The 24,593-nt window shown below is 42.0% G+C and overlaps 1 protein-coding gene and 1 long non-coding RNA gene across 7 annotated transcripts in view; one reads left to right on the plus strand and one right to left on the minus strand.

Moving 5' to 3' along the window:
- Positions 1-4,582: 4,582 nt before the first annotated feature.
- Positions 4,583-24,593, minus strand: part of LOC128880901 (serine/threonine-protein kinase NLK) — a 189,514-nt gene continuing 169,503 nt past the window's right edge. For 2 of the 6 annotated variants that reach the window (XR_008457933.1, XR_008457936.1), the window contains 2 exons: positions 5,526-6,019; positions 4,583-5,005 (listed from right to left, as the gene is read on the minus strand). Coding sequence is in view for 2 of the 6 variants with exons in the window: in XM_054131454.1 (XP_053987429.1) it covers positions 5,785-6,019 (235 nt within the window). In the remaining 4 variants the exon portion in view is untranslated. Of the gene's footprint in view, positions 6,020-18,307; positions 24,546-24,593 lie in introns of those variants that run through there. The other 4 variants (XR_008457934.1, XM_054131456.1, XM_054131454.1 and 1 more) reach the window with 3 other exon arrangements.
- LOC128880913 (uncharacterized) overlaps positions 6,558-24,593 on the plus strand; it is a 64,077-nt gene continuing 46,041 nt past the window's right edge. The window contains exon 1 of the long non-coding RNA XR_008457938.1: positions 6,558-10,522. This is a non-coding gene — a long non-coding RNA (uncharacterized LOC128880913). The remainder of the gene's footprint in view (positions 10,523-24,593) is intronic.

Here is a 24,593-nt window from a genome sequence, read left to right on the forward strand (position 1 = left end):
CGAACGTTTGGGTCGCGGGTCGAGCCGATTTGCACCCGGTCGAAGTTTTCCCAAAAACTGGCTCCCAAAATTCGAGGAAAGTTCCCTGTTACACACACGCTGGCCGTCCGCTATCACGTGTTTACGCGTGCGCCAGCACACGGTACCAATATCCATACGAGTCACCGCTTTATTTTCCACCGTTACATCACTGTCGTCAGCGTTTCGCCGCCTCCCGTCGCGATAGTGCGCGCAGTTTATCGAAACGCATCGAAGTAACGATTTAAACGGCTATTGGGACTTTCGCGCGACTCCTCCATCCGTGGCCCGGCGATTTCCACCTTGGCATTCCGATTCGAAATTCGACACACTTTATTTACAGAATGGAAATCTCGTAGGGAAACTCGAAAGCTAGATTACAGATGACTGTGAAGTTTTTCATGGAAATATTTGGAGTGATGTTTTTATTCGAAATATAATTTGTTCAGCTAACGAGGTTCGCCAGACCTTGAGTTGAAGGAATTCGGAATACGGATCGATGAAACAATGTAAATGCAGTTCCAAATGGCACTGAGGAATCTCTGATTTCCATATGAATTCCACGTCGCGCGTTGTAAATGTCCGAGCAAACGAGAGACTGTGAATGAATGATAATTTTAAGTGTTTTGCATTCCACTTTGCCGTGACGTTATTTTTCAAGAGTCTATCACATTCGCTGTTGTTTAACGATAGGTTTTGCCGAGGAACGCGAATGCCACTTTATTTTTGTAGGAAAAGTATCGCGACAGTAACAGTAACGATAACAAGCATAAGACATTCCTAAGCTCGAGAATTACGAACAATTGTCACTTTCATCGTACCCGGTACCTTTTGCAGGCTCGTACACCTTCTTGTAACCGCAGTAAGAGGCTGTTGAATGAGTAAACGAAACAAATTTAGAGGCAGTCGACGATTCGACCTCGTTAGCGCGAAATTTGGGTCGGAGAATCGATTCACACACGGCAGGAATAGCTTTTGACAAGTTTGACACTCGAAAGTGGATTGTGGTTGTCGAAGAAACCGAAAGTATTCATTTGCCTTTGATACGCGTAGAGTTTATTACGACGGGAGGACTTGCGATCGCGTTGTTTCTCATAACTGAGAGTAGGTGCATCTCGCTGCAATTTGTTGACAACGTATTTTATTATCAAGAAAGCACGGATACACTGAATTCCATTTTTCACTCGTAAAATATCGAAAAGAATTGATTATTAAAGCGAGGATAATATTCACAGATTGGAAAATGAAGGATAGAACTGGCCGGGGGTTGAAATTGTAAATCTGGAAAAGAAGACGTGAATTTCACACTGGTTTTCAACAAAGTAACTTATATAACAGAAGGATGTATCGCGGTAAATAACGAAGAAACTTCAAATTTGAAAAGCATACAACCTTACAGCTACGAAATTTTAATCCCGGAATCGATTCGTACTGTAGATAAATCTTCTCCCATCTTGTTCCTTATATTCGCGATTTTCGAAGCACAGGATCGATCCAAGCAGCGCGAATAATCGCATTATCCTTGCGATTATCTTGAGTTATTTCAAGGCGTCCTCCGCCGACGACGGACAGCTAGAAACGCGAGTTTGGAGCGGATAGACGGTTCGTTTATTGTGGAAATTTCTCGAAACACTCGTGAATGTCTTTGGAAAGTCGTCGTTTCGCGCCCTTTGACGATTCGAGCCGCGGAGAACGCGAGGACGAGTGGAATCGCGAAGCGCTCGAAACGTAACTGAGAGTGGCCGGTCGCAGTTCATTCTCGCGTGGCACGTGTTGATCGTAAACACTCGCTTGCGTCATCGAGAGTCGCGCGGGGAAACTCGTTTTGTCAATGAAGCGACAGAGCGCGCGGAAACTGAGAAGCTGGTAGCTTCCGTGGTAGCTAGAAGCCGAGAGTATTTTCGTGTCAGCCTCGAAGCACACCGAGAATAAACTCCACGGAAACTTAAAGAAATAGCGACGAAACGTGTCCGATGTCATTCGAGAGGTTATTTAGGGGGATACTACTCCAAGTCCCATCTGAATCGGTCCAGGCGATTAGGTTCTAAAAAAAGTTAGTTTGCTTTTAATTCTTTTCTTTTTTTTTTGTATTTCTGACGAGTTCTGTGTGCAATTACGAATGAAACAGATAGCAAATCTGATGTAACATCGATAAGGCTCAAACTGTTCGAAGAACAATTCCCCACTCCTGGGGCATATCAATGAAACAATAACTCGATACAATTAAAACTGAATGCTAGCTTGTTTATGTTGGAACAAGAAATCGGTAGATCCATTTCGCTTTTTACTGATCGACTTGCGAACCTTTGGACGATGACTGCAATGCATTCGTGCCGGTACGGACGTTTTTTTTTTTGGAACCAGCGTACGCGAAGACTGCACATTCGAGATGCAGCCGTTTTTCTCTACACCTTTACGAACGCGCGCACTCGATAACGCGATTCTACTCGTTCCACATCTTTATCGTTGGAGCGTTCCACTTGAACTCCATTTACCAAGCAATATCGCGAAAAAACACAATCTGCACTTCTTTTTTAGCACAACTGAACCGTAATAGGCTCGCTTAAAACCTAATCAAGTAAACTATTTCTATACTCGTCGATCACAGCTGACTTGTTGAGAAAATTCCACTTCTAACTCCTTAAAACAAGATAAACTACCATTAAAATAATGGTTTAACTATAGATTCAAACTAAAAATAAAATATTCAAACGAGATTCCACCGGTCTCCGTACCCTTCAACTGAAATTTCGAAGCGCCATTTTAAAAAGCAACGGTAAACAATTCTACTTGCACTGTTATATCGGAATGCATTACTGTTATTTCGTTGTTCGAAATAATATTTTACCAAGCTCTGTAATCAAGCCGCAGCGTTTAATTTCCCAAGGATGCCGAGGCGGGGAACGGGCGCACGCCGATGAAAGCGCGAGATTAAAAAGCACCGCCGGGCGAGCACGTGTCTCGCGCGTATTCCCGGCGTTCACGTACGTAATCTTAGAGAGCCAGGAGGAAACTGAAGAAAGCAGGCTCTCGGGGCCTCATTTTTCGCAATGGCGAACGCGATCGTCGCGTCGTTTCTTATCGCCGCGACGCCTGTAAACATTGCTTGCGTCACCGTCGTCGTCGTCGTCGGCACGCAAACCACGTCGATTCCTCGCAAAATTGCTTCGTCCTCGAACCGACCCCATTCCAATCGAGCCTTCCTGTTCTAAGCAACTCTTCCACTCTGGAAGGTCTTGTTATCAATTCTAGCTCTCAAATACCGTTGAGTTTGGTCAAAATTTATATATTACATTTGTTAATGCATGTTTTGGGAACGCACGTATCTTTTTTTTAAATATTAATCCTTTCAACGTGGAGTCTTTTTTATAGTACATGCATCACCATTAACAACTTCCATGTCCACTTTTTTCGGGTACTTGTGAAACGAATATGTTCTTGTATGCTTTTATTTAGACACTTTTATTTAGACGATCCCTAATTTTTCTGGAGATTCGTTAGTAATGCTTTATGATGGGAATACACAATTGATAGTATTTTTGCATAGTTTATAAATTAATTAATTTAATTAATATTACGATTGTTTAACACAAATTTTGGTGAAGTCAATAAATTAATTTTAAAATATAATTATACGTTATATTTTTATATAAAATTTTAATTTAAGACTAGGATTAGATACCCTATTATATAGAATTGTTTAGATCGATTAGTAATTAAATGTAAGTCATTAAAATTAAATAATATGGGCGGCTTTTTAATTTATTCAGAGGAATTTATATATTTATATGACGATCCACGTTAAGATTTACTAAAGTTTAGTTAACGTATTGTTGTTTTTAAAATTGGTGAGCATACAAAACACACAATAGAAGGTGTTTAATTCGATTCTTAATTTACTGAGAATAAAAGTAAAGAAATTAAATAGGACAGGAAAATAAGTGAAACACTACAAGAAAGAACGATATAAAATCTTAGTCGCAGCTTCGAACTAGTCCTTAACTAATAACAACATACGTAATTCCAACCGAGGTCATACACCGCAACACTGTTGATGTTACGTCACGGCTCCGATTCTTAGAATTTTCTAATTGGTTTCTTATCCCCGTATGCGACCTTGCCTGGCTCAATTAAAATTTTCGCCAACGGGGGAAGGACAAAGACAGTTCAGTCGCGTTCGAACCATTCGCGTGAGCAACATCGCGACCGTGTCTTTGGGTGAACAATATACTAACCGGTGCTGTGTGAAATATTATTCCAGATTAAAAATAGTAGATACTGTAGTTAATTCTAACTATAAAATTAACATCGTTTGTGTGTGTCTATTATTTCTAAATTTCACCCGGTTATAATAATATTATTTGCGAAATGTTATTTTTGTAATTCATTTTTCAACGCGATTTTACGCCATCGAGAATAATAAAAATAGCACGTCTAGTCTACACACTATACTGGAATACCTGGAAAGATGTTCAACAAACTGTGCTTACCTCTTTGGTTGTTCTTTGAGGTTGGTACAATATCTCGATTGCAAAGATAAAACAGCCGTAAAACGAACGTGCATTTTATTTTTTACAATGTGTAAGGGAGTGACGTAACAGACTTGCGAATTCTTAATCGCCTGTCTTAAGGGTAGTTTGTATTACTGAATCACGTTTCACATATTTTTACATATTTATATCCTACTTAGTTCTATTCGTATATTTCTAATATTTTGACGTGTTTGCGATACAAATTATTGTTCATGCTCCCTACTTTATTTCATACGAGCTATAAATAGGTAGAATATTAGCTTTTATCAATAATAGTATTTATCCTAGAATAGGTAATAAATGGAAATGAATATTTAAAAAATGTAAGGGTTTCTTCGAGGGGTGTTTCGATGGATTTTTCGAGCAATCACTTCGCCATTGAGTAGTCGATCCTCGAAGAGGTGTTCTCGTAGAGAATCCCACCAGGTAGAGAACTCGCGATGTCGAGAGCATTCCTGGAAATCGACTCGATAAAATTTAGTGGATAGATAGCACCAACCAGATAAGATAGTTATAACAGCCTCCATTACATCACGTAAAATGAAGATTAAGCTTAGCTTATAGGTTGTCTCAAAAGTTTCTTCCATTTTATTAATAAGTAATACATACACGATATTTTACGTCGAATGTTACATTATTGAATTGCGTACATTAACATCTAAGGAATTAGATTGTCTATTTATATAAACGCTGGGACACAAAATAACTGAGTCACGGAAGTAACTTTTCGGTAAATCTAACAGTACAAAGGGATACTAAATGAAATTTTGAAAACTTTCTAAATACGAGAAAAATATATATTCCTGATAGTTGCACAAAAGGATTATTTCCATCTCAAATAAATTCTTCAAAAAATCTGCGTTCAATCTGCATATCATTCAAACATCTCGTTAATTCGAACAAAATTCAGAAGCACCAAATTAGAGTAATTAAAAATATGAAAAGACTCTCTCTGCCTTTTATATCGTAACTTACCTACCAGAAGATCGAGCCCACCAGATTTCTGGACATCGAGAGGAACGGCGAGAGTTTGGACGTTCGATAGACAGATCTCGAGGATCGGTCGTAGTCGGTCGCCATAGCCGTCCACCTCGTAGAAGAAACCGAGAGGAAACTGGTTGCGTATTAATAACATTAGCTGCGAATAGAGAAAGGAAAGGAACGAAAGGCCCAGCCCACGTGTAATCAAAGACCCGCTTCCCTTTATCATTAATCAGCATTGCAAACAGTTTCATTAGGCTTTATTATTTTCTCGTGGGGTTATCTGCGACTCCTTAACAGCGTAACTTATGGCGTCCGACAGGCTGATTAGAATCGCCCCGGCCGCAATGTCTCCACGAGGCTGCTGCCATTTATCGTCAATGTCCTGGCTGCCAATCGGCGTGCTGCCCGATTGCCGCGATTCCCTCGTGTCCCCGTGACCCGTTCCGTCCGAGATCGCATGATTTTCCAGGCTCTGAAACGTGGTTCTACGAAACAGAAAATCACCAGAGTCTTTTGCACGTGCGCCAGAAAAAATTACGAAGTTCACCCGTGGTAGTCGACCTTAGCCGGGGTGTATAGCCGCCGTTTTAACTTCTTCGGAAACGAATTACCACGGTGGAACGTCGGTTACGAACCCCCTGCGACGGTATGACGCGCTTGCTGCGCGTAAGCCGCGAGGTTGAATCGAGAATTTCAATTTCGAGACTAGATTCAACGGCAGTCTCAAACGCGTTTCAGCGCGATAGGAAGGTACAAGAAATTAAAAAAGATATACAAAATATCAATAATAATACGGACGTTATACTGTTCAGAAGATGAGATACACTTTCATTTACGTTGGAATTATTTTTCTGTGTCTGTGAGAATATGAATTTGCATAAATATTTGGTATCGTGAAGACGTGATGAGAGCGAAAGGAATAAGAATAATAGTTTGTTGGATTTCGAAGAAAATTATTGAGGATGGGAAACTCTCAGTTTGGTGATTCTATTTCTGTTCTAATAAGTAGACGTGTACCTCGAGTTTAGAATCCTATTCAATTTTTATTTTGGTTTCGTTATGACAGCGACTGTTACGAATTAAATTCCACTGAATCGTTTCATTGTCTCGTTCGTTTTAGAAAGGGTCAAGAAACAAACACAGGTTTATCAAAACATGTATAACGATTTATTGAGGAGCTATTCAAGCATGTTAAATTTCATGAAATGCAGGTACCTACCTATCTACTCACTAGCGTTACATTAGACGTGCATTTTACTCGCAAAACTGTACGATCTATTTCTTTCGAAGGAGAGTTGCGTAGAATTGCATTAGTTTCGCCGATGATTTATCCCCGTCTAGCACGATCGTGTCTACGGATCCTTAAATTCTAACTCGACGGGGGTACTCTGTACACGAAGTTCTCAAAATACGCGAAATTCTATCCATCGACGTGTCCTTTCGTTTAATTTTTTACGTCGCTTTTCTCGATATTTAATTTCACTCGAGAGAGAGATTTTATTTTCTAACATTTGTTGAATTTAGACGTGGAAACGGAATTCTCTCGAAATATTTAGATAGACGACTGCGCGCGATCGTGCTAGACACTGGATTAAATCTACGTTTATAATCTGCCTACGTTAGTTTTGATTGCCAGTCTTCAATGCTCTGGTTTTGTCCTTATTATTCGTCGTTCGCATCTCTAGTCGCCCTTTGCGCACGCTCTGTTCGTCACCGAAGCCCAAAAAACGCCTCGAATTTCGAACGGTCGATTAAACTTTCGGATCCGAGAGGGTGCATGTACGATAAAAAAAGAATTTAGAGCCCGAGGTGGTTGGAAATGGCCACTGCAAACACGAGAGATCGAGATTCACTTGTTCTACGATGGTATTGTTTATTTTTCTCATCGTTACTTCATCCTTGAATTTATTTACTACAAGTGCATCTCGCTTTCTCTAATTTTCACGATCACCGTCAACCACTCGTTACTCTAATTTTTTTTTGTTTTTTTTTTTCTTTTTTGGATAACAGAGCAACATTTCTCGTTTCTTTTTTAACGATACAAAAAGTCCGTTGTCTAATTATTACAAACTGGAGTAATTTTAGTCATGTGCAACGAGGAATCGGAGATGGGCAAAATTCTTGTGTAAGTAATAAACTTTTAGATCGCCAATGAGAGGCAGAGAGACTTCGATTTATTATTTTGTTCGATAGAGATTCCAATTCGAATCGTGAGATGAATTAATACTTTTTAAGCTTTACGAATCCGTTGCCCGATATTTGAACAAAATTTTGCCCAACTCAATTTTTCCAACCAAGAGAAGTTACTCGAATGGAAAGCTAAAGTCGATGAACTAAGAAACGAAAAAGTTTCGTTACAGATGGGCTCTCGATTCTTCGTTGCACGCGATCGTTACTTAAGCTACTAGTCGGAGAATCTTACAAACTTAATTTACATAACCCATCCTTGTCATTATCGCGACGTCCAGGAGCTGATCTACCATGAAGCAAACGAAGCATCGACTTTGGGGCCCTTTTCAGTTACTGATTTTTTTTTTATTTAAAGCATAGAAGAAATAATTCTTTCAACATTTTTCTAATGCTGTTTAGAACTGAATTCCACAGAGCATGAATTTTATCTTATTTTTCAAACAAAACAATTATTTCCAAGCTATTTATACCTTCGCGAATTAATTACAACGGACGTTCTTTCAGGAAATTTTCGAATTTGCCTCGAATAAAATATAATATTCTCCAGATTTGATATTAGTTAGAATAGCTTAACGCTCTTTTGGAAGAGATTTATTCATTTTACGAATCCTGTTGATGCTAAACGCCCGATACATTCGTTATCCATTGTTCGAATAAAATCCTGCCCTCGTGATCAACGTCTTCGTCTCCTGATCAGCCTAAATCCGCTCCTGGCATCGCGATAACGAACCGTGTACGTTGCGTGCATCTAAACCAGCGATCGAGGATATTTCATCTGGAAAGTTTAATCGTCATGTCTCACTTTTATTTTGTTTTGTCTAAGTGTACATGTGCGTGCGTGCGCACGTTGTATTTTCTTCTTCCCCCCGTGGTTTTCTTGTTTTTGATTCGGTGTTTCCACGATTTGATTATTTTTCGAAAGGTTATCGAGGCACGACTTCGCGCCGCTCGAGATTAGGCTGGAATCGACTACTACTTCCGTGAAGTTCGACTCTACGACGACAAGTGTGCATTATATCGACGAGTATCGATCGATCGTCGCGGTCTCGAGGCGGTATCCTTTTTCTAAGAGCGAGGAATGGCCAGTTTTTCTCGAAAGAAAATTACGCAATTGTTTTCGTGATATTTTAAAGAAAAAAAAAAAAAACTGGTAGTTAACGTACTTGATAGATTTTTCCTAATGACCCTGTTTTCGACTAGCCACGAAAACAATTTCATAGATTCAAATTTCGAATTCAAGACTCCTGACTAATTTGTCGTTTATCATGGTTCGAGTATTAATTTTCACTTCGTATAAAATTGTATACATCTCCTATGAGAATGAATAAATATCTAAGCGTAATTACGGATTAAAATACCTCGTGTCTCTTCACCGCATAAGAAACCGTAACTTATTTTCGCCTCGAAGAAAACGTATACCTCCTCGACCACAAATCCCGCGAAGTGTATTTTACATCTAATACCAGAGAACGCAAGGGCTTAACACCAATTTCTTCGGTGTTCGACTCGTGTCGCGCGATTACGAAGCGATACCTCGAAGTCTCGGGCTACGATTTCGTTGCAGCCTGGTAAAACCTCGTGGTCGTATGGTTTCGAATACATTTCGCGATGCGCTTAACAATATCTCCGATAAGTATCAAAAAACACGGTGACACAATCTAAGCTTGAGACAGAATTAATCTTTTTTTTTTTTTTAATTTTTCACTGAAACCATCTTATACCGTATATTTCTTTTTTTTTTTCGTTTTTGTTTTTTTTCCCTTTTCGTTTTTCGTTTACCGAGTAATTCGCCCCGATTGGTGTCTCAAAAAAGTGGTCTCCAGCACACCCGGTGCGTAGACACATCTACGACATGTGCACGATATACAATCTTTAAATATCGACATGCGATCGTGATCCGCGCGTTGATCGAAAGCGTACATCGAAGTAGTTCCGTGTTCGAATCCCTCTTTTCCCCTCGCGAAAAAGGGGGGTGGGTGTATGTATGGCTCCTTTGCTTGTACGTTAAAAGTTACGAGCTAGTTTCGAAAAAACGCGAATTCCTTCTATCGCAAATCGATTTACAAGGACTACGTAGTTGTGAAAGACACGATTTAATCTACATATCAAAGGCTCGATTTCGATGGAAACGGGGCGTTTCTTCGAATCATCGAGCGCGTTCGCGAGCTTCGCCACCAAAAACCGGTGCGATTTCCCGCGGACGTTATATACAATCGCGTAAGTGCGGAGTACCTCAGGGTATTTCATCGAATGTGGTCGCAATTTGGCCAGAAATAACGATTAATGTTCGTGTACGAATCTATCCCCATGTGACTTTGTTTCTTATTTATAATGTAATATAATATTATATATAATATGTATATATAATATGTACATATATTATGTATAATTATAACCGAACCAGTTTAACCCTTTATTTACCGTCAATTTTTTCATGGTACTGTATTAATTAAACGCTTTGAAATCTATTGTGACCTTCAAGTCCACTTTTATAAAGTTTACAAGCTTTTCGTCTTTTGGAAGCTTGTTAGAGACAACTCTATAAGATGATATAAGACCATAAGATGGACGCTAGACTAAAAACTTTTGAGAAATGCAGTAAATAAAGGGGAAGGTAACTCTTCGAGTATCTTGGTGACTCTAAGTAACTTTTTAATTCACCAGGTTGGACCATCCTGCTCGAAGAGGTAAGCAGCTGTCAGGGTTTGGTTGGAGCACGCTCAATTGGCCGTCGAAGGTCACCAAAAGTATTCCCTCCTCATTGCTACCACGTCCGCTCCATTTCCACATCTCTTCAGGTAAAAAGTTTTTCTCTTACGTAAAATTCTCGAGTGACTCGAGACCACAGAACCTAAATTTCTATGATCGATCGATAAAGTGCAGCTTCTCACTTTACAAGCAATGATAGTAAACTCGTAAAAAAAAGCGTCTACACTTACGCACACTTCATGAAATACCCTGTGTCGAATTCGAATCCAAATGCAAATTTTGACCCACATTCGTGCAGAGTGTCTACGCGTTCGATCATTTCCCGCCGACCATAACGACCCCGTGTCCCCCGAAGTCGACCCCTTGGCTACACACCATACACGGAGAAAAAGGGTGATACAAAATCTATGTTCAATCGAAACCGACACACACAGATAGAGTAAACTGCGTTTAGTTATTAGTTTAATAGTGACCAGCAGTAGTTGCTTCCTTCTCGTTACGTAGATTAAACAGATATAGGCATCGACATGTAATAATCTTTTTTTTTTTCTCGTTCAATCGTCTTGTCCCCTTTACAGCTCTTGCTATTTACAATCGAGTACACTGCCTTCGTGTTACGACGGCCCCTCGAGTCTTATCACGTGTTTTCTAGAAAGTATCGAGGAAAACCACCTCGAACCTCGCCGACAACGAGCGTGGGATCGATCGTTCGATCTCTCATTGTCATTGCCAGGGTGTGTGGGAATGTTTCTCACCCTCTTTTACTATTCGACTTTGTGTAAAACGTTCACGGAGAAAAATCTTGAAAAATATCGCGTTTCTTTGTCCCCTCGATTTTTCGATTCGATTAAAGCTCGCCAGGAAATCGTCGTCACCCGACCACGATGCTTTCCATTTCGCCCGTTCGGCCCTCTCGTTATATATTACAAAGGTGTGTGCTCTCGTATCGCTGTCCTCTGCCATTTTTAATAATAACGCCGCGTTACGACGACCTTGTACTGTTTACAATTAATCATTTATTTATAAAAATTACACGGCGGAGATCAGCCTCTCTACTTCGTTTCCCTATGTCATCTACGAGTAGTCTCGTCACCTACGGTCGCGGTACAGGATAGTATAATACACGGATCCGCCTCGTCGCGAGCGGTTTTGTTATGATAAATACAGACTCGCGGAGGGCGACGACGATTTCCTGGCGGTTACGTCGCGATACCACGCTCCTATTGGCTGGAAAGTTCGAAGAAGTTGCTGGGAAGAGGAAGAGAAACATTAACGCGCCACGCACGGGGTGGGTTTGACTAATCGGTTCACCCTAGTTGAATTCGTGACCATAGGTTGCAGGAATTCTATGTTATCTTTTCGAGAAAGAAATTATTTTCAGATTCTATTCGGTTTATTTCTTAAATTGACACTGAAATTAAACAGTGGCTACGGGGCCAGTGGATATTCTCAAACCTCGGTGAACTTTTTTATAATTCTGTGTATAAGCAGAGGAGGGTTGAGGGAAAGATTCCAAAACTGTTTAAGATTCTATCCTATATTAAATTTAGAGTGTCTGCTCGAAGATCGACGCAATTTCAACCAATTTCCTACTCCACTATCTACTGACATTTCATTTCATTCGTTTGCTTCGAATTTAATTAATCGACTGCCACCACGTGCGCGCGGTACAGTTGTGTGTTCGTGCGTAGAAGGCATACGAGCATCCCTAAACGTTACTTTGGCCGTGAGTTTAGAGTGGTTGGAGCACGAGCGGACGATCGCCACGGCCGCCCGTCTCCGAGAGTACGCGCGCGTATGCGCTGAATAGAAACGTTCCTAAGCGTGTAACAGCGTCGACACGAAAGAACTTGTTTACACATACACGTCCGTGGAATATGTTATATGTATAATATGTAAAGGTTCTAGAAGAGTCCACACGCTTATCGTTTTACGTACATGTAATCGCCCAGACGAAAGTTCGCTTTATGTACAGACGCCGCGCTAATCGTCGGCGTTCATCGAAAGGTTAGTTAATTAAACGCATACGAAGAGTTGGGGATCCGCCTTTAAAGCCCGGTTCTTTAACTCGTTTTCGTTAAGAGATACTGGTCGCGAACCGTGCGCAAGGAGTCCCAAAGTCGTTTTATGTGCAATGATCTTCTGTTTATGGGAACAATCGAGAATCAATTGGTCGCTCAAGGCCACTGGGCGCGGCTAATCCCGTCAGCAACGCCTGAGCGGGCGGGGCTATCCCTACCTCGACGTCAAGATGGGCGTACCTGTCGTGAGCGCGCTGCTACTCCATCTATCGACTTTCCACAGAACCATACAGGGGATTAAACAAGGAATTTCGCCTCGAGCTACCAGTTGATTTCGATTCCATAGCGACAAACTGTTGCAAATCGTATCTTGCTACGCTTTACGTAGTTGTGTTTCAGATTATCTTTTTTAAATTTTTGCAACTGAAAAATTGAGAGCGTAGACCCTGTACAGATGCATTTTATACCTGTTATCTATAGAGTGCGAGGTACTCCATCGCCTAAATCACAGTGAATAATCCTGATGTCGATCTCTCTCTAACGTAGTTCAGATCGCAGGAACCAGAAGGTCGGTCCAGGACCAGTTGAATTCCATTCGGTTACGTTCGTGTTCGAATGTTGCGAATGAAAAACGTGGGTGTGTGAATTCTACTCGTATCTGTTATCTCCGTTAACGCGAGGGACTCCGTCGGATGGATCGCTATTAGCGTATTTACAAAGTAGAAGACACCAAGAACAGGGGACACGCAGAGAACATTTAAATAGACGATCAGATTTGATCAACGATCGAGCACTCGCAATTTTTCGTTTAATTGTCGATACGACCGCGACTCTTTCGGACAGATCGTCGGTTGGTTTTCTCGGGAAATATTCAGTGAAATCCGAAATTGCGTTCGAGCGAAGGGGATTGCGTTTTTATTTAAATTCTTGCGAGTCTGGGGATCGGCGATTCGTCTATACCGGGCGGCTCGTCAGTCGACGAACGCGGGTTTCTCAACGGCGAGTTCTGCGAGTAAAACCATGCCATCGATACGTTAAAAAAAATATATCCTCGCGAGCGAAGAGGCTAAATCGGTCTTCTGCGTCAAGAAGTGCCGGATCGTCGAGCCTAATTTCTACGAATTACCACCTAATTCAATGTATTTCTTTCTTTCTTTTTTTTTTGCGTTTTGTTTGTTATCGTTTATTTTTATATCGTAGTAAAAACGAGCCTCGCCCGACGCGAGAAGAACGATTCGACGAAAAGGAAAAATCGTGGCGGGCGAGCTTTTACGCGCAATGTTCGTCGAAGGTGTGTGTGTACATGTGTGTGTGTGTGTATGTAAGTTTTCGCTTAAAACCTAGCCCGAGAATGGAAGATTAGCGAACGCGCAAACCTAGATTCAGGGTGGGGGGAGAAAAACCGCGCAAAGAACGAGTAAAACTTCCCATCTCGAGGCTCGTCTCGCGATTCCTATCCTAAAAAATACGTGCCTGCCCTCGAAACGTCGAGTTCGAGCTTAAGTACACTACCTACACGACTAAAACCTTAGAAACTTAATCGAGGTACCTAGTCTAACTATGTACAACAACGGTCGAGGGTTATCTTCTTTCCTTTCTTACGTCTGGTTAATCTACCATCGTCACTCGACCACCCCTATCTCTCTCCTGGCTCTTTAATCCATTTTCTTCGTTTGTCTTTATCCGCTAATTGTGAAAAGGCTTCGGGCTACTTTCAAGGTACGCGAATTCTCGAGGTTACACGCTAATATTTACACGGTGTGTTAACCTCCTATTGCATGAATTTTATTTTACATTTTACAAAAGAAACGATTTGTTAGTCATACAAGGGATCGATCAACACTCTAAGTGAAGGTTTATCGTGTAAAACGTTGCTGGAAATGCTTTCATTCGGTTCACGATCGAGGAAAATTATCCGATACAAGGTTAACAATGAGCTCATCCAACGGTTCTCCTTTATACAGATTTTACACGCACGCGACGAAAATTTCATTCCGAGTTACTTTCTCTGACACTTTTTCTACGATAGGAGCAAATTCAATCGGCCGCTCGAGCTCAGAGCGAGGGATCATCCCCGCCAAACTGTCCTATAGGTCCATGCGTCTCGCGTGACGCGGAAGGGGCGTGTCTGATGTCGGTAAGTGGGGGGAAGTGACCTCGAGCGGCCGGTTGAGCTCGTTCCGACTTCGAAACAAAGTCGGGCACTCGTTACTTTTGCAGTATCACCCGCGATTGTCGGGTGAAAAACTATTTTCGTAATTCGCAATCACGAATCAGCAACGATTAACTTGCTTTTCTTTTAAATCAGTTTCTTGTAACCGATTTCTTAGTAATCCTAATCGTGGATTACGTCTTGCCCCCTCGCCGCTTCGAAGTTAGAGCCGAAGGACTGTTCGGGAAACTAGGGGAAACGTTCTTTTCAAAGAATCTTCGTTCCAAACGTACGAAGTGGAACGGGACTCGAGTGAATCGTGAAAGCAACCGAAAAGCAATGGGTTCGATGGCGATCTCTTCGTCAACAGTGATAAACTGGCAGTGCTGATGCAAACTGTTTTGTCCAGGGAAGAACTACGATCGGTAGAGTCTTCTTTAGAATGAGATACGCTGTAAATCGTGGCACGTGCGAATGACATTAACCTTCCTCATCTCGCTTACGCTACTACGCGAAATCGTGGGAACTACGCGTATGAAAAATTGATGTTTCTGTACAAAATGGATGTGCTTCGCGCGATTCCGCGTTGATCGATTTAGTCAGATCGCTCTTGGGTTAGATATTTAGAAGTGTTATCGCTCGCCGATGGCGGACACGCGCATTGCGCCATTTTAGTATTCCAGCATTCGCGTATTAAATATTCGTAAATATTCTTGGATACTAACAAAATTCCACGATAATTAGAAACCGTTTATTTTACGTTTCGACTTGTTTAGAGACTTTTCCAGTGATTTAAAATGCTTGACGCAATACTTTCTAAAAAGACACACGATTCAAATATGCTTACAACAGAACCCAACTGAAATCCTAATATCTCCGAAGGAAAACACGTTCGTACTACCATTACAGCCGACTAGTAAACAAATTTTGCGAAAGGATGCGTTCCCAGCATTCGATAAACATTCCGTTTACGACGGAAACAGAGTTACGACTGTCCGAGGATATTTTCAGACGACGTTTCGGGAGCGAAGCGATCCCTAGTTGCGTAAAATGGTGCATCGCGCGACTTCCCAGGGAAAATAGCGCCGGTCGGTTTGTTTTCAGTCCTTGACACGGCGCAGAAGCACGTGCGTTTTATTGCCCGCCGCTAGCGTTTTTTTCACGTCGAAGTTGCGAACAAATCACGACCTTTCGCGCGGTGACGAAACGATTGCGACACCCACACGCGTATTCCGTTTTCATTCGCGTTACGCGCGCGGTTTACGGCTCGCCATAAACGCGACGACTTCGCGACATTTATGCGCGCGACGACTCCTTTTTCTGCGACGTCTATGCGGAGCCGTGACGGACGACATTTTTGTCTAAATACAAATTGCCAATCACGAATAAATTACTGACGATTTCTGGCACGTGGTACCTCGGTGTAGGGTGACAGAATTTTTTGGGACTCTCTTCGTAAGAGAAGTAGGTTGGTGGCTCGTCGGGGGATTTTAGCAGACCTCTTCGATAATGGAAAATTTATAGCGACCCTCGTCTGTGTACAAGATAGATTCAAAGGACGCCTTCGGTAAAAGACGACGTTGAACAAATCTGTTTAACGAAGATCCAATTTCAGCGGTCTTCGCGACGAAGGAAATATAGCGAATTTTATTTGTACAGTCTTGAAGAAAATTCCTGCCCATCTCTGATCTAGACTCCAAGGCTGGACGATCGATTGGGAATCGGAACGAAGCACTGCATTTACATTTCGATCTGAGACTCTACGACCAACGATTTTCCAAATTGACACATTTTTTTGTTGTCATTTTTGAAACATACTTTCGATTGCATCGAATGTTCCAAGGAATTCTTTGTTTTTAGATCAGTGATTCTTAGAACCTTTTTATGAAGCTAAACTTACATTTTTCATAGAATGCACAATTATTAACGATGGTTAATAACGTCAGACTTCTCTTCTCCTGAACGGCGAGCTCCGAGATATTACAAATGTTTCTAGACCAATACTTAAATTTAATCTACAGCGTATTCAAAGGTTCGTTAAGCTGCATCGATTTATTCGGTCGCAAGACATCCTCGAAGACCGACACCGAAGTCTTTGAACACAGGCTGTTCAACATTCGACCCGAACGAAGTTCCTCATTTTTATTCATAGAAAAAGAGTTTTGTCCTCGACTTTTCGCGCCACGGTTACGTCTTACATTTTTGTATCTATTTGGTTATGGATAGCAAACCGAAAAAAAAAAATAATGAAATTCCAACCACAAATTCTAGAACTTTGGAACAATATCTTGCTAAAGGCTCGAGAATCACCGAACCGGATCATTCAATTTATACCCAGATCCGAATTTTAACGTTCATCTGATTCCAATATTCCCAGAGGAGTGAATTTTCATCCGCGAAGTAAATCTCGACACAGTCGCGGGGTCCCAGAGGCGATAAATAGATCCTATCTCGTGAATCGTGCCCGTACTATCGATTACTTGCGCTTAACCGGTTACATCCTGTGTATATATCGTCTATGCTAAGTGTTACGCTTAAGTTGAACCGACGTGTGTGTATCCGTAAACGCAATATATTAAGGCCTCTTAGTTACTAACGACAGGTCGTCACGTTTTCTTCTGTCGCGGTTGTCCCGCGATCGAATCGATTTCACCGTACAGGCGAAACACGAGAGATGCTTGGCTCCTGGATTAAAAAGTCGACGAACAACGGGAATAACGACTCTTGCCTCGTTGCTTGGCCGATCGGTGTGTGCGTGTGTGAATCGTAAACGAATTGATAAAAAAAAAAAAAGAAATTAAACAGGATAGGTAGACATTAGGGGCTAAAATTTGGGGCCACAATCGAGACCGAGAGGAAATCCTAATAAGCGTGATGTCGAGGGTTGGCTTTTGATGTACGGTCGGAATTAAAGCGTTAATTGTACAGACACCTTGTTAGCAACTTAATCTGTCCCCTTGCTTAACGTAATTTCATATGTCTATATAGGTGCAATTATATAAGCTTGTATTAGTTTTGTAGGCAAAATGGAAGGTCCATTACATTGTTAGACGTGATTTCTACTCGTTAAGCAGGATACATCATTGGTGGAAATAGCAATACCGAGGCAGGCAATTTACAAATGAATCGGCGGTTTGTAATCTTTCAGAGCTAATCTCGTCTGATTATCTGATAATCGATTACCGATCACGGTTGTTCGTGTTGTAATGTAAAAAGAGGAAAGAATATTTATCTAGAACTGGCCTTATTTAAGAAGTAGATCGCTCGTGGGGCGCGTATTTATTGGGACGCTTTTCTTGGTTTCAACCCCTTGTGACCCCCCTTTTTAGACTCACCTGGTGCAATGGAGAATTTGGAGAGACTCGCTGTGTGATTTTATTGACACTTTCCAATTAATACCATTGGATACTCGACTTGAACTCGATACCTAGACGTAAACTTAACCATTCCGACCGATAAAACGTTCTAACTTGATCCCGGAAGAGAACGACTTTCACATCTCGGAACCCTTCTACTCGCAAGTCTCTCCAAAGAAAAAAAAAAAAAAAAACTAAACGTGCACAAAAGAACACAGAAAACGCATAACACGGGGATGGCGGTGTGTCTTTCGACGTGCGGGCGTGAACCTGAAAGGAAACGTTTCGAACAAAGAGTTGTGGGGGGGGGGGGGGGGGGTCGACAAAGGAAAAGTGAAGAAAAAATAAAAGAAAAGAAGGGTCGAGGGAAGAGCGAGGGTGACGGTAAACGATGTGCCAAATCTGGAGACCAGAGGAAAAAAGAAAACAAGCATCGTTTGCAGTCGTCTCCGTGCTTTCTTCTTCTCGTGGTTTCTCTTTTTTTTTCCTATTCTTTTTTTCGTTTACTCTCTCTCTCTCTCTCTCGATCCGTAGCAACTTTATTTGTTTCGGTGCATCTCGTGCCAGCCACTTTCCATAATGAAGGCATATTCGCTAGTGTGGAGTATACGTGGAGTTTTTTTTATTTTTTTGTTTTTGTTTGATTGTTTGTCTTGTCGCTTAATTACTCGTTATCTATAGGTAACTTACGACTTATATGCATTATATCACCTAGACTTCCGGTATTGTTTCCGTCTTTGTTCGAGGCTCTCTGTCGAGAGAGACCAACGCTGACGCACGCGATAAGTTTCAAACGCGTATATATCCGAACAAAATGCCTGCGTATACACCGCGCGTGTGCCTTTGTGTATTTTCACGTGTATGAGTGTGTGTGTGTGTGTTTGTGAATGTGTAAGCGCGACGTAGAGAGAGGTTCACCTCCTACTCTGTATTTATGATTTTTCATTTTTTTTTTTGTTTTGCTTTGTTTACCACTTTTTCGTCTCGTCTCGTATCTCGAGACGGTACTCGTTAAATGCCCAACTGACCAGCTACAGTGAGCTACGTATTTACATATCTTCCCGTTAAGTAATTATCTACGTATTAATTCTGTGTGTGACTGTGTGTGTTTGTGTTCATTTTTTTTTTCATCGTTTAATAGGAAACATTAATTTTCACGCATACGTACATTATTCCCTCGCACACTCGCACGCCGCGCATTCGCACTGTTTCGTTTTTTGTTTGTTTTTTTTTCTCTTTTTCTTTAAAAGGATCTCTCTTCTCTCTTTTCATCTCCACGCTTCCTCCCGGGGGGGATTAATTAAACTGCGAATTCGGATCGCCGCGAAACTTGCACCGGAATCGAAGAGTTCTTCTTCCAGGACTTATCTTTGGGGAAAAGGGGCAACGAACGAGTTTCTTTTCTGGCTTGATTCGCTTCGTTTTTCGTCGGACTCGACCAGCTTGGGACGAAAGTTTCGGGGCGCTCGCGAGAGGCTCTGAACGATTAAAAACGTCGTAATTCGAAACGTAAAATAAAACGCGACAGGCCTTTCGCGAGGTTCGACAGTGGGTGGGAGGAGGGGGATTTATTTAAAATGGAATAAAAAGAAAAACGAACTGTGTAAAAGTGGCGAAATGTAGGGTCGGTCCATAAAATCGTGCGTCCATTTGATTTGGCGTGTCTCTGAGTTCGCGGAACATGGTTGGAAAATTGTTTATAGCTGTTTCAACTCTGTACAATTTTCTCTGACCAAGTTTTTGAAACCCATTAAGTACCGGTGTCCTATGCAGAGGACTTTCCAATTGTTTTTTAAACGGTGTTGGAATTTATTGGAATACCACGTGATTTTTAGGGTGTAGATTTGGGACTCGAACACAGTGCACTGTAACTTTTTGCAACCTTATTAATAATGTACCACGAATACAAAAATATCGTATTCAGCAGAAGTTCGTTCGACCTTTCTGGTCCTACGTTATTAAGACTACGTCGAGTTATACATAAAAAAATGTTTGTATAAACCTACTTCTAAGTGCTAAAGTTCTACTTATAGTACAAGCCATAACATTAAGAAATGAATTTCTAACATATAGTACATTGAAAAACAATAACGTAGTACTTAATGGGTTAAGGAAAAATTTCGTTGAATATTATCGATCGATACCAACTACATCTATACACTTATCGCGTTAATTAATATAAACATGTTTTCTAATGCCTTCGAACATACAAGAATCCTAGCGAAAGGCTAAACTGGACCCTTACGCTATCGCGAAAACGAAACCCTACGATCCGCTATGAATTAAAACTCAATCAATAATTAAAGTTGTACAACGTCGTTTCGTTTTTCACAAAAATTGCGCACGAATCTATGGACAGTCCCCAAGTACAAATGCAAGTTCAATCTCGAGTCAACGACTTTGCGTTCTTTTCGAACGATTCCTTCTACAACGGAGCAACGAGATCATTAAAATCATGGGAAAGTCCTGAAGGAACACCTTCGTTCGTCCAAGTTTCTAGGACCCGGTGGAACATGTCGGATTCTCGCGGCGTCTGACGCTGGACGATCACGTTTGACGTCGTTTGACAAAGAAAAAAAAAAAAAAATGCGATCCAGCGGTTTCGGAGAAGTTTTCCTATTAAGTGTTCCCGGCTGGAAAGGATCGCGGCGTGTCCTGCGATCAGACGCGACGGGAATTCCAGGCGTGGTGCGGTATGCGCTTTTGCGGTGATTCGATTCATGAGCTACTAAAAGTTTATGTACACGGTGAACGCGCTGATGACCTATTTACAAATGACGAGAGAAGCGCTCTTTCGCTCGAGACCGACTCGTTACATGGTTAATTACAAGAGGTACCCCGACGAAGGGAGCCGCGAGCTCGAACAATCGCTAAGAATCTACGTTGCTGCTCGAAAGCCCGAGGATGTGTATTTTTTCTAACAAAACTCGGTAGGAATTTTAATCTTCCGATACCTAAGACGATAGGTACACGTTCGATGATTGGGCGAGGTGCCAGGTACTTGGCAACAAAATGATCGATACGATTTTGTTTAACGCGTTCGAAATGCATTTGAAACCGTCGCGGCATTGATTAATTTGTGGATAGCTGAAACCTCGGTTAAGTTGTCTGAAACGCACGTTACTCTAACCATCGACTTATCGAATAAGAAAATATTCTCCTGAAAAACACGATCGTCCCGAGGCGTCCGAGCGGTAGTGTGCGTCTACTAAACATATCAGGGTGTATTCACAAAAGACGATCGTCCTCGCGACGATCTCCCTTCGGAGTCCTCGAATCGAACAAACAAACAAAAAATGATCTACGGATCCTTTGAAAAATCAGTTCGATTCTGTCCCCTCTCTTTCCCTCGAAAGTCTGTCTTTTTCCCTCCGCCTCGACGCGGTACGCTAAAAAGTACTTAAACGATTACATTGTTATCGATCCTCGCAACGGGATCCTTAGTAGAAATTAGTCTGCGTAAAAAAGAGAACACATGTCTGCCTCTGTGGGTGTGTGCCTTGTGTTTACGGTTCATTTACAAAATCAAAAGTATCCGCTACAGCTAAATATCGCTACCTAAGGGGGCCATTGAGCGATCCCCGCGAGCTACTGGCTACCTAAGTTCCTTAAACTAAAATCACACTCAGAACGTAACTAATGGGTACCCGTGCGTCCTTCGTTTGGCCTGGGAGTTGCGTCTGAATCGAAATAAACGGGAAAGGAAACGTTCACCTGAAACGGTGATGGTCGCTCGACGATGGTTCGTCGTCCCCCGAAGGAAGGACGCGCCATCGGGATCGTGGGACGTTCGTTCAAACGCAAAACAGGATCGAAGGAAGGAAAGTTCGCGATCGTTGGGCCTGGATAGCCAAAACCAAGGATCTCGCACGGAAGCACTTTTACGCACTCAAACTATAAACGTAGAATAGCTATTTACGCGAGGAGGGTTCTCGGAGACCCTATGCTCTCGAGGATACGAGCGTAGTTTTCTTAATTAACGAAACGAATCGCGCGATCTACGACCGTGCGAGAGTTCTGAGGATCCACGCGACTCTTGAGCATTCCTGGACAGAAGCTTCCTGAAAGATAGCTAGAGAAGTCGCTCGATCGCGATCCAAGGCGGATCGAGTCCTGTTCGAGTCGACGTTTCCGCCGCGATGTCTCCGCGATTGGAGCGTCTCTCTACCGAAAACTCAGAACAGGACAGAAGTTCGCTAATCAAACTAAACGCGACGCAGAATAAGTTGTTCCGCTCGAGTCGACCGACTCACAGGGGTCGCAGACGTAACCTTTCATCGAGTCGCGACGACAGGGCCATTTGACGTGGCTACGAGGGTGCAACAACCCCGATTCGCGGTTATCGTTCGAACAGAGACATCGTTACGTCTGTTACCCTTGCCAGGAGGGCTAGCAACCTGTTCAGCCAACCCTGAAGAACTCGAATCGAATCTAGGCTCCCTCCGAGGTCGATCTTTACAACCGACCAATCCTCGCAGCGAAGATTGGCGTTGAAAACCGCGAAAGTCCTCGAGGGATCGCGATCCTCGACTCCTTGGAGATCCTGGCAAGACTTGTCCTCGAAGTTAGGAGCTCCTCGAAGTTAGGCGCGTCCTTATGTCTTCTGTTCCGGTCGGCTTCTTTCTTGGACGAAGAATCGGATTGCAGAACGTTCCCGACAATAAAATCTAGAGGGGAGGAAAGGGGCTCAACTTGTGCCCTCTCGTTCGCTATTTTGGTCCAGGCGTAAGCGAAACAATCGACTCAGGAGTCGAGTGCAATTCTATAGAGGTTCCTGGAACCTTTCGCTCTGGTCTAGTCGATTTTTTCGCTTGCTTAGGAAGCTAGTATCTACTTTTCTTCGCGTGCGAGTTTAGTTGTGAACTGCCATTTCACTACAAAGGCATACGAGAACATAGTGAACCACTCCTCGATTACATGACAATGTTTCCAGATCTCTTCGCGCAATTGAAAGTAGATAGTTTATCTATAAGAAAACCTAACTCGTCTCCATTTTATTTTGGACCGTTCTTGCTGGATGGTGAAGAATCCATTCGAATATTAAATGTAGATGCTCGATGAGTTTAGAGATCCCTTATTCAGTGGACTTCGTTAATAGAAAAAATAGTACAGTTCCCAGAGGTGAAATTTTTCAAGAAGACTGTTGTCGAATTTACTGAATAAATACATGAAAAGAATGGAAATGATCGCTATCAAGTAAAAGGCTGTGATTGGAAACAAAACAGATATTTGATATTTGAAAATTGCGACGATGTTCGTACGTACATTGCACTACTCATTAAATTTAAGTGGTGTTAGGTCCGATAGATTCACATACACATCTTCTACGTTTCTTCAACAACGAGTTTCACGATATTATTCAAGCAAAAAAGATTATATCGTAGTTCAATATTTACACACTTTCTTTTAACTCTATGTACATAGTATATATATATAAGTTTCCATACGTTTTTATTTGAATAACTCGATAGAGTTTCCATTGCAAATATCGTCGTAATTCTCAGGTATCAAAAATCCAATTTAGTCTTAATCGCAGGTCTCGGTTTTGAAGTGATCAGCAGACTTATGAATTTATTCGATAAATTCAACTGTAGGAGATCCTGAAGATGACTCTACAAAAACATGATAACATCTTGTTTAAGACATACAAGTAATCACACCTCGCACATATACCAAATCGTCCATGAATTGCACCTCTAAGTTTTTCTGCTCTACACTCAACGTTTCCCTCGTCTTCTGTTATCCAGCAAAAACACGTTAAAATCGAATAGGAGAGGGGGTACAGGTTCTTCCTAAAAGAGGGGGTCCGCGGCCGCCTTCCTCCCGGCGCGTGAAAAATCTAAAAAGAAAACAAAAAAAAGGAAGAAAAAAAAAATAAGACTGGCCCGTCTCTTCGACGCTCCCTTACAGACTAAACACGCTCTCCTCTCGCTTTCGTCTCCCCCTGGTTCGGTATCCGACACCGTTTTCGGTTCGGTCGGTGAACACTCTCGAACCCCCAAGAAAAATGATACCGATCGCTTGTGATCGGCTGCTCCCTCGTCGATAATTGGCTACTCGTGTGTCCTTCCTCCTAGGCTCCCTCTGTCTCTCTCTCTCCCTCGTATGTATACAGCGTTATGTATAATAATATATATATATATAGTATAGAGATATCTATATACATACACGTCTATGTATATATATATATGTATATATCGGCTAGTCGAAAATTGAGGCTACAGTGCTCGGCAGTCTATTGTCTCTCTTGGCTCTTCTCCTGCGTTTCCTTTTCTTCTCATCCTTGCCCACCCCCAGACCCAACTTCTCATCGCTTCCTTCCTCGTGGATCCTTTTTCTACGCTCTATCTTTATCTCCCCCTCTGTCTCACTCTCTTTCTATCGTTTATTCTCCCGGGTTACGATTTCGCTCTTCCGTTGGTTGTGCGCGATTCTCTGTGTCTGTGTGTGAGTCTGTCTCTCGTTATTACATCTCTCTTTCTCTGTCTCAAAAATCCATCGAGAGTTCGCGATTTTCGGAGAAGATTTTTATTCCCATTGGTGAGGAGAGGGTGGCAATTCCGAGGGATGAGCCACCGTGGAGCTGCAAGTCGTACGAAGAGATCATTAGAGGCTGTCATTCACAGAGAAA

This window comes from Hylaeus volcanicus, chromosome 8 (genome assembly GCF_026283585.1).
Source record: "Hylaeus volcanicus isolate JK05 chromosome 8, UHH_iyHylVolc1.0_haploid, whole genome shotgun sequence".
NCBI lineage: Eukaryota > Metazoa > Arthropoda > Insecta > Hymenoptera > Colletidae > Hylaeus > Hylaeus volcanicus.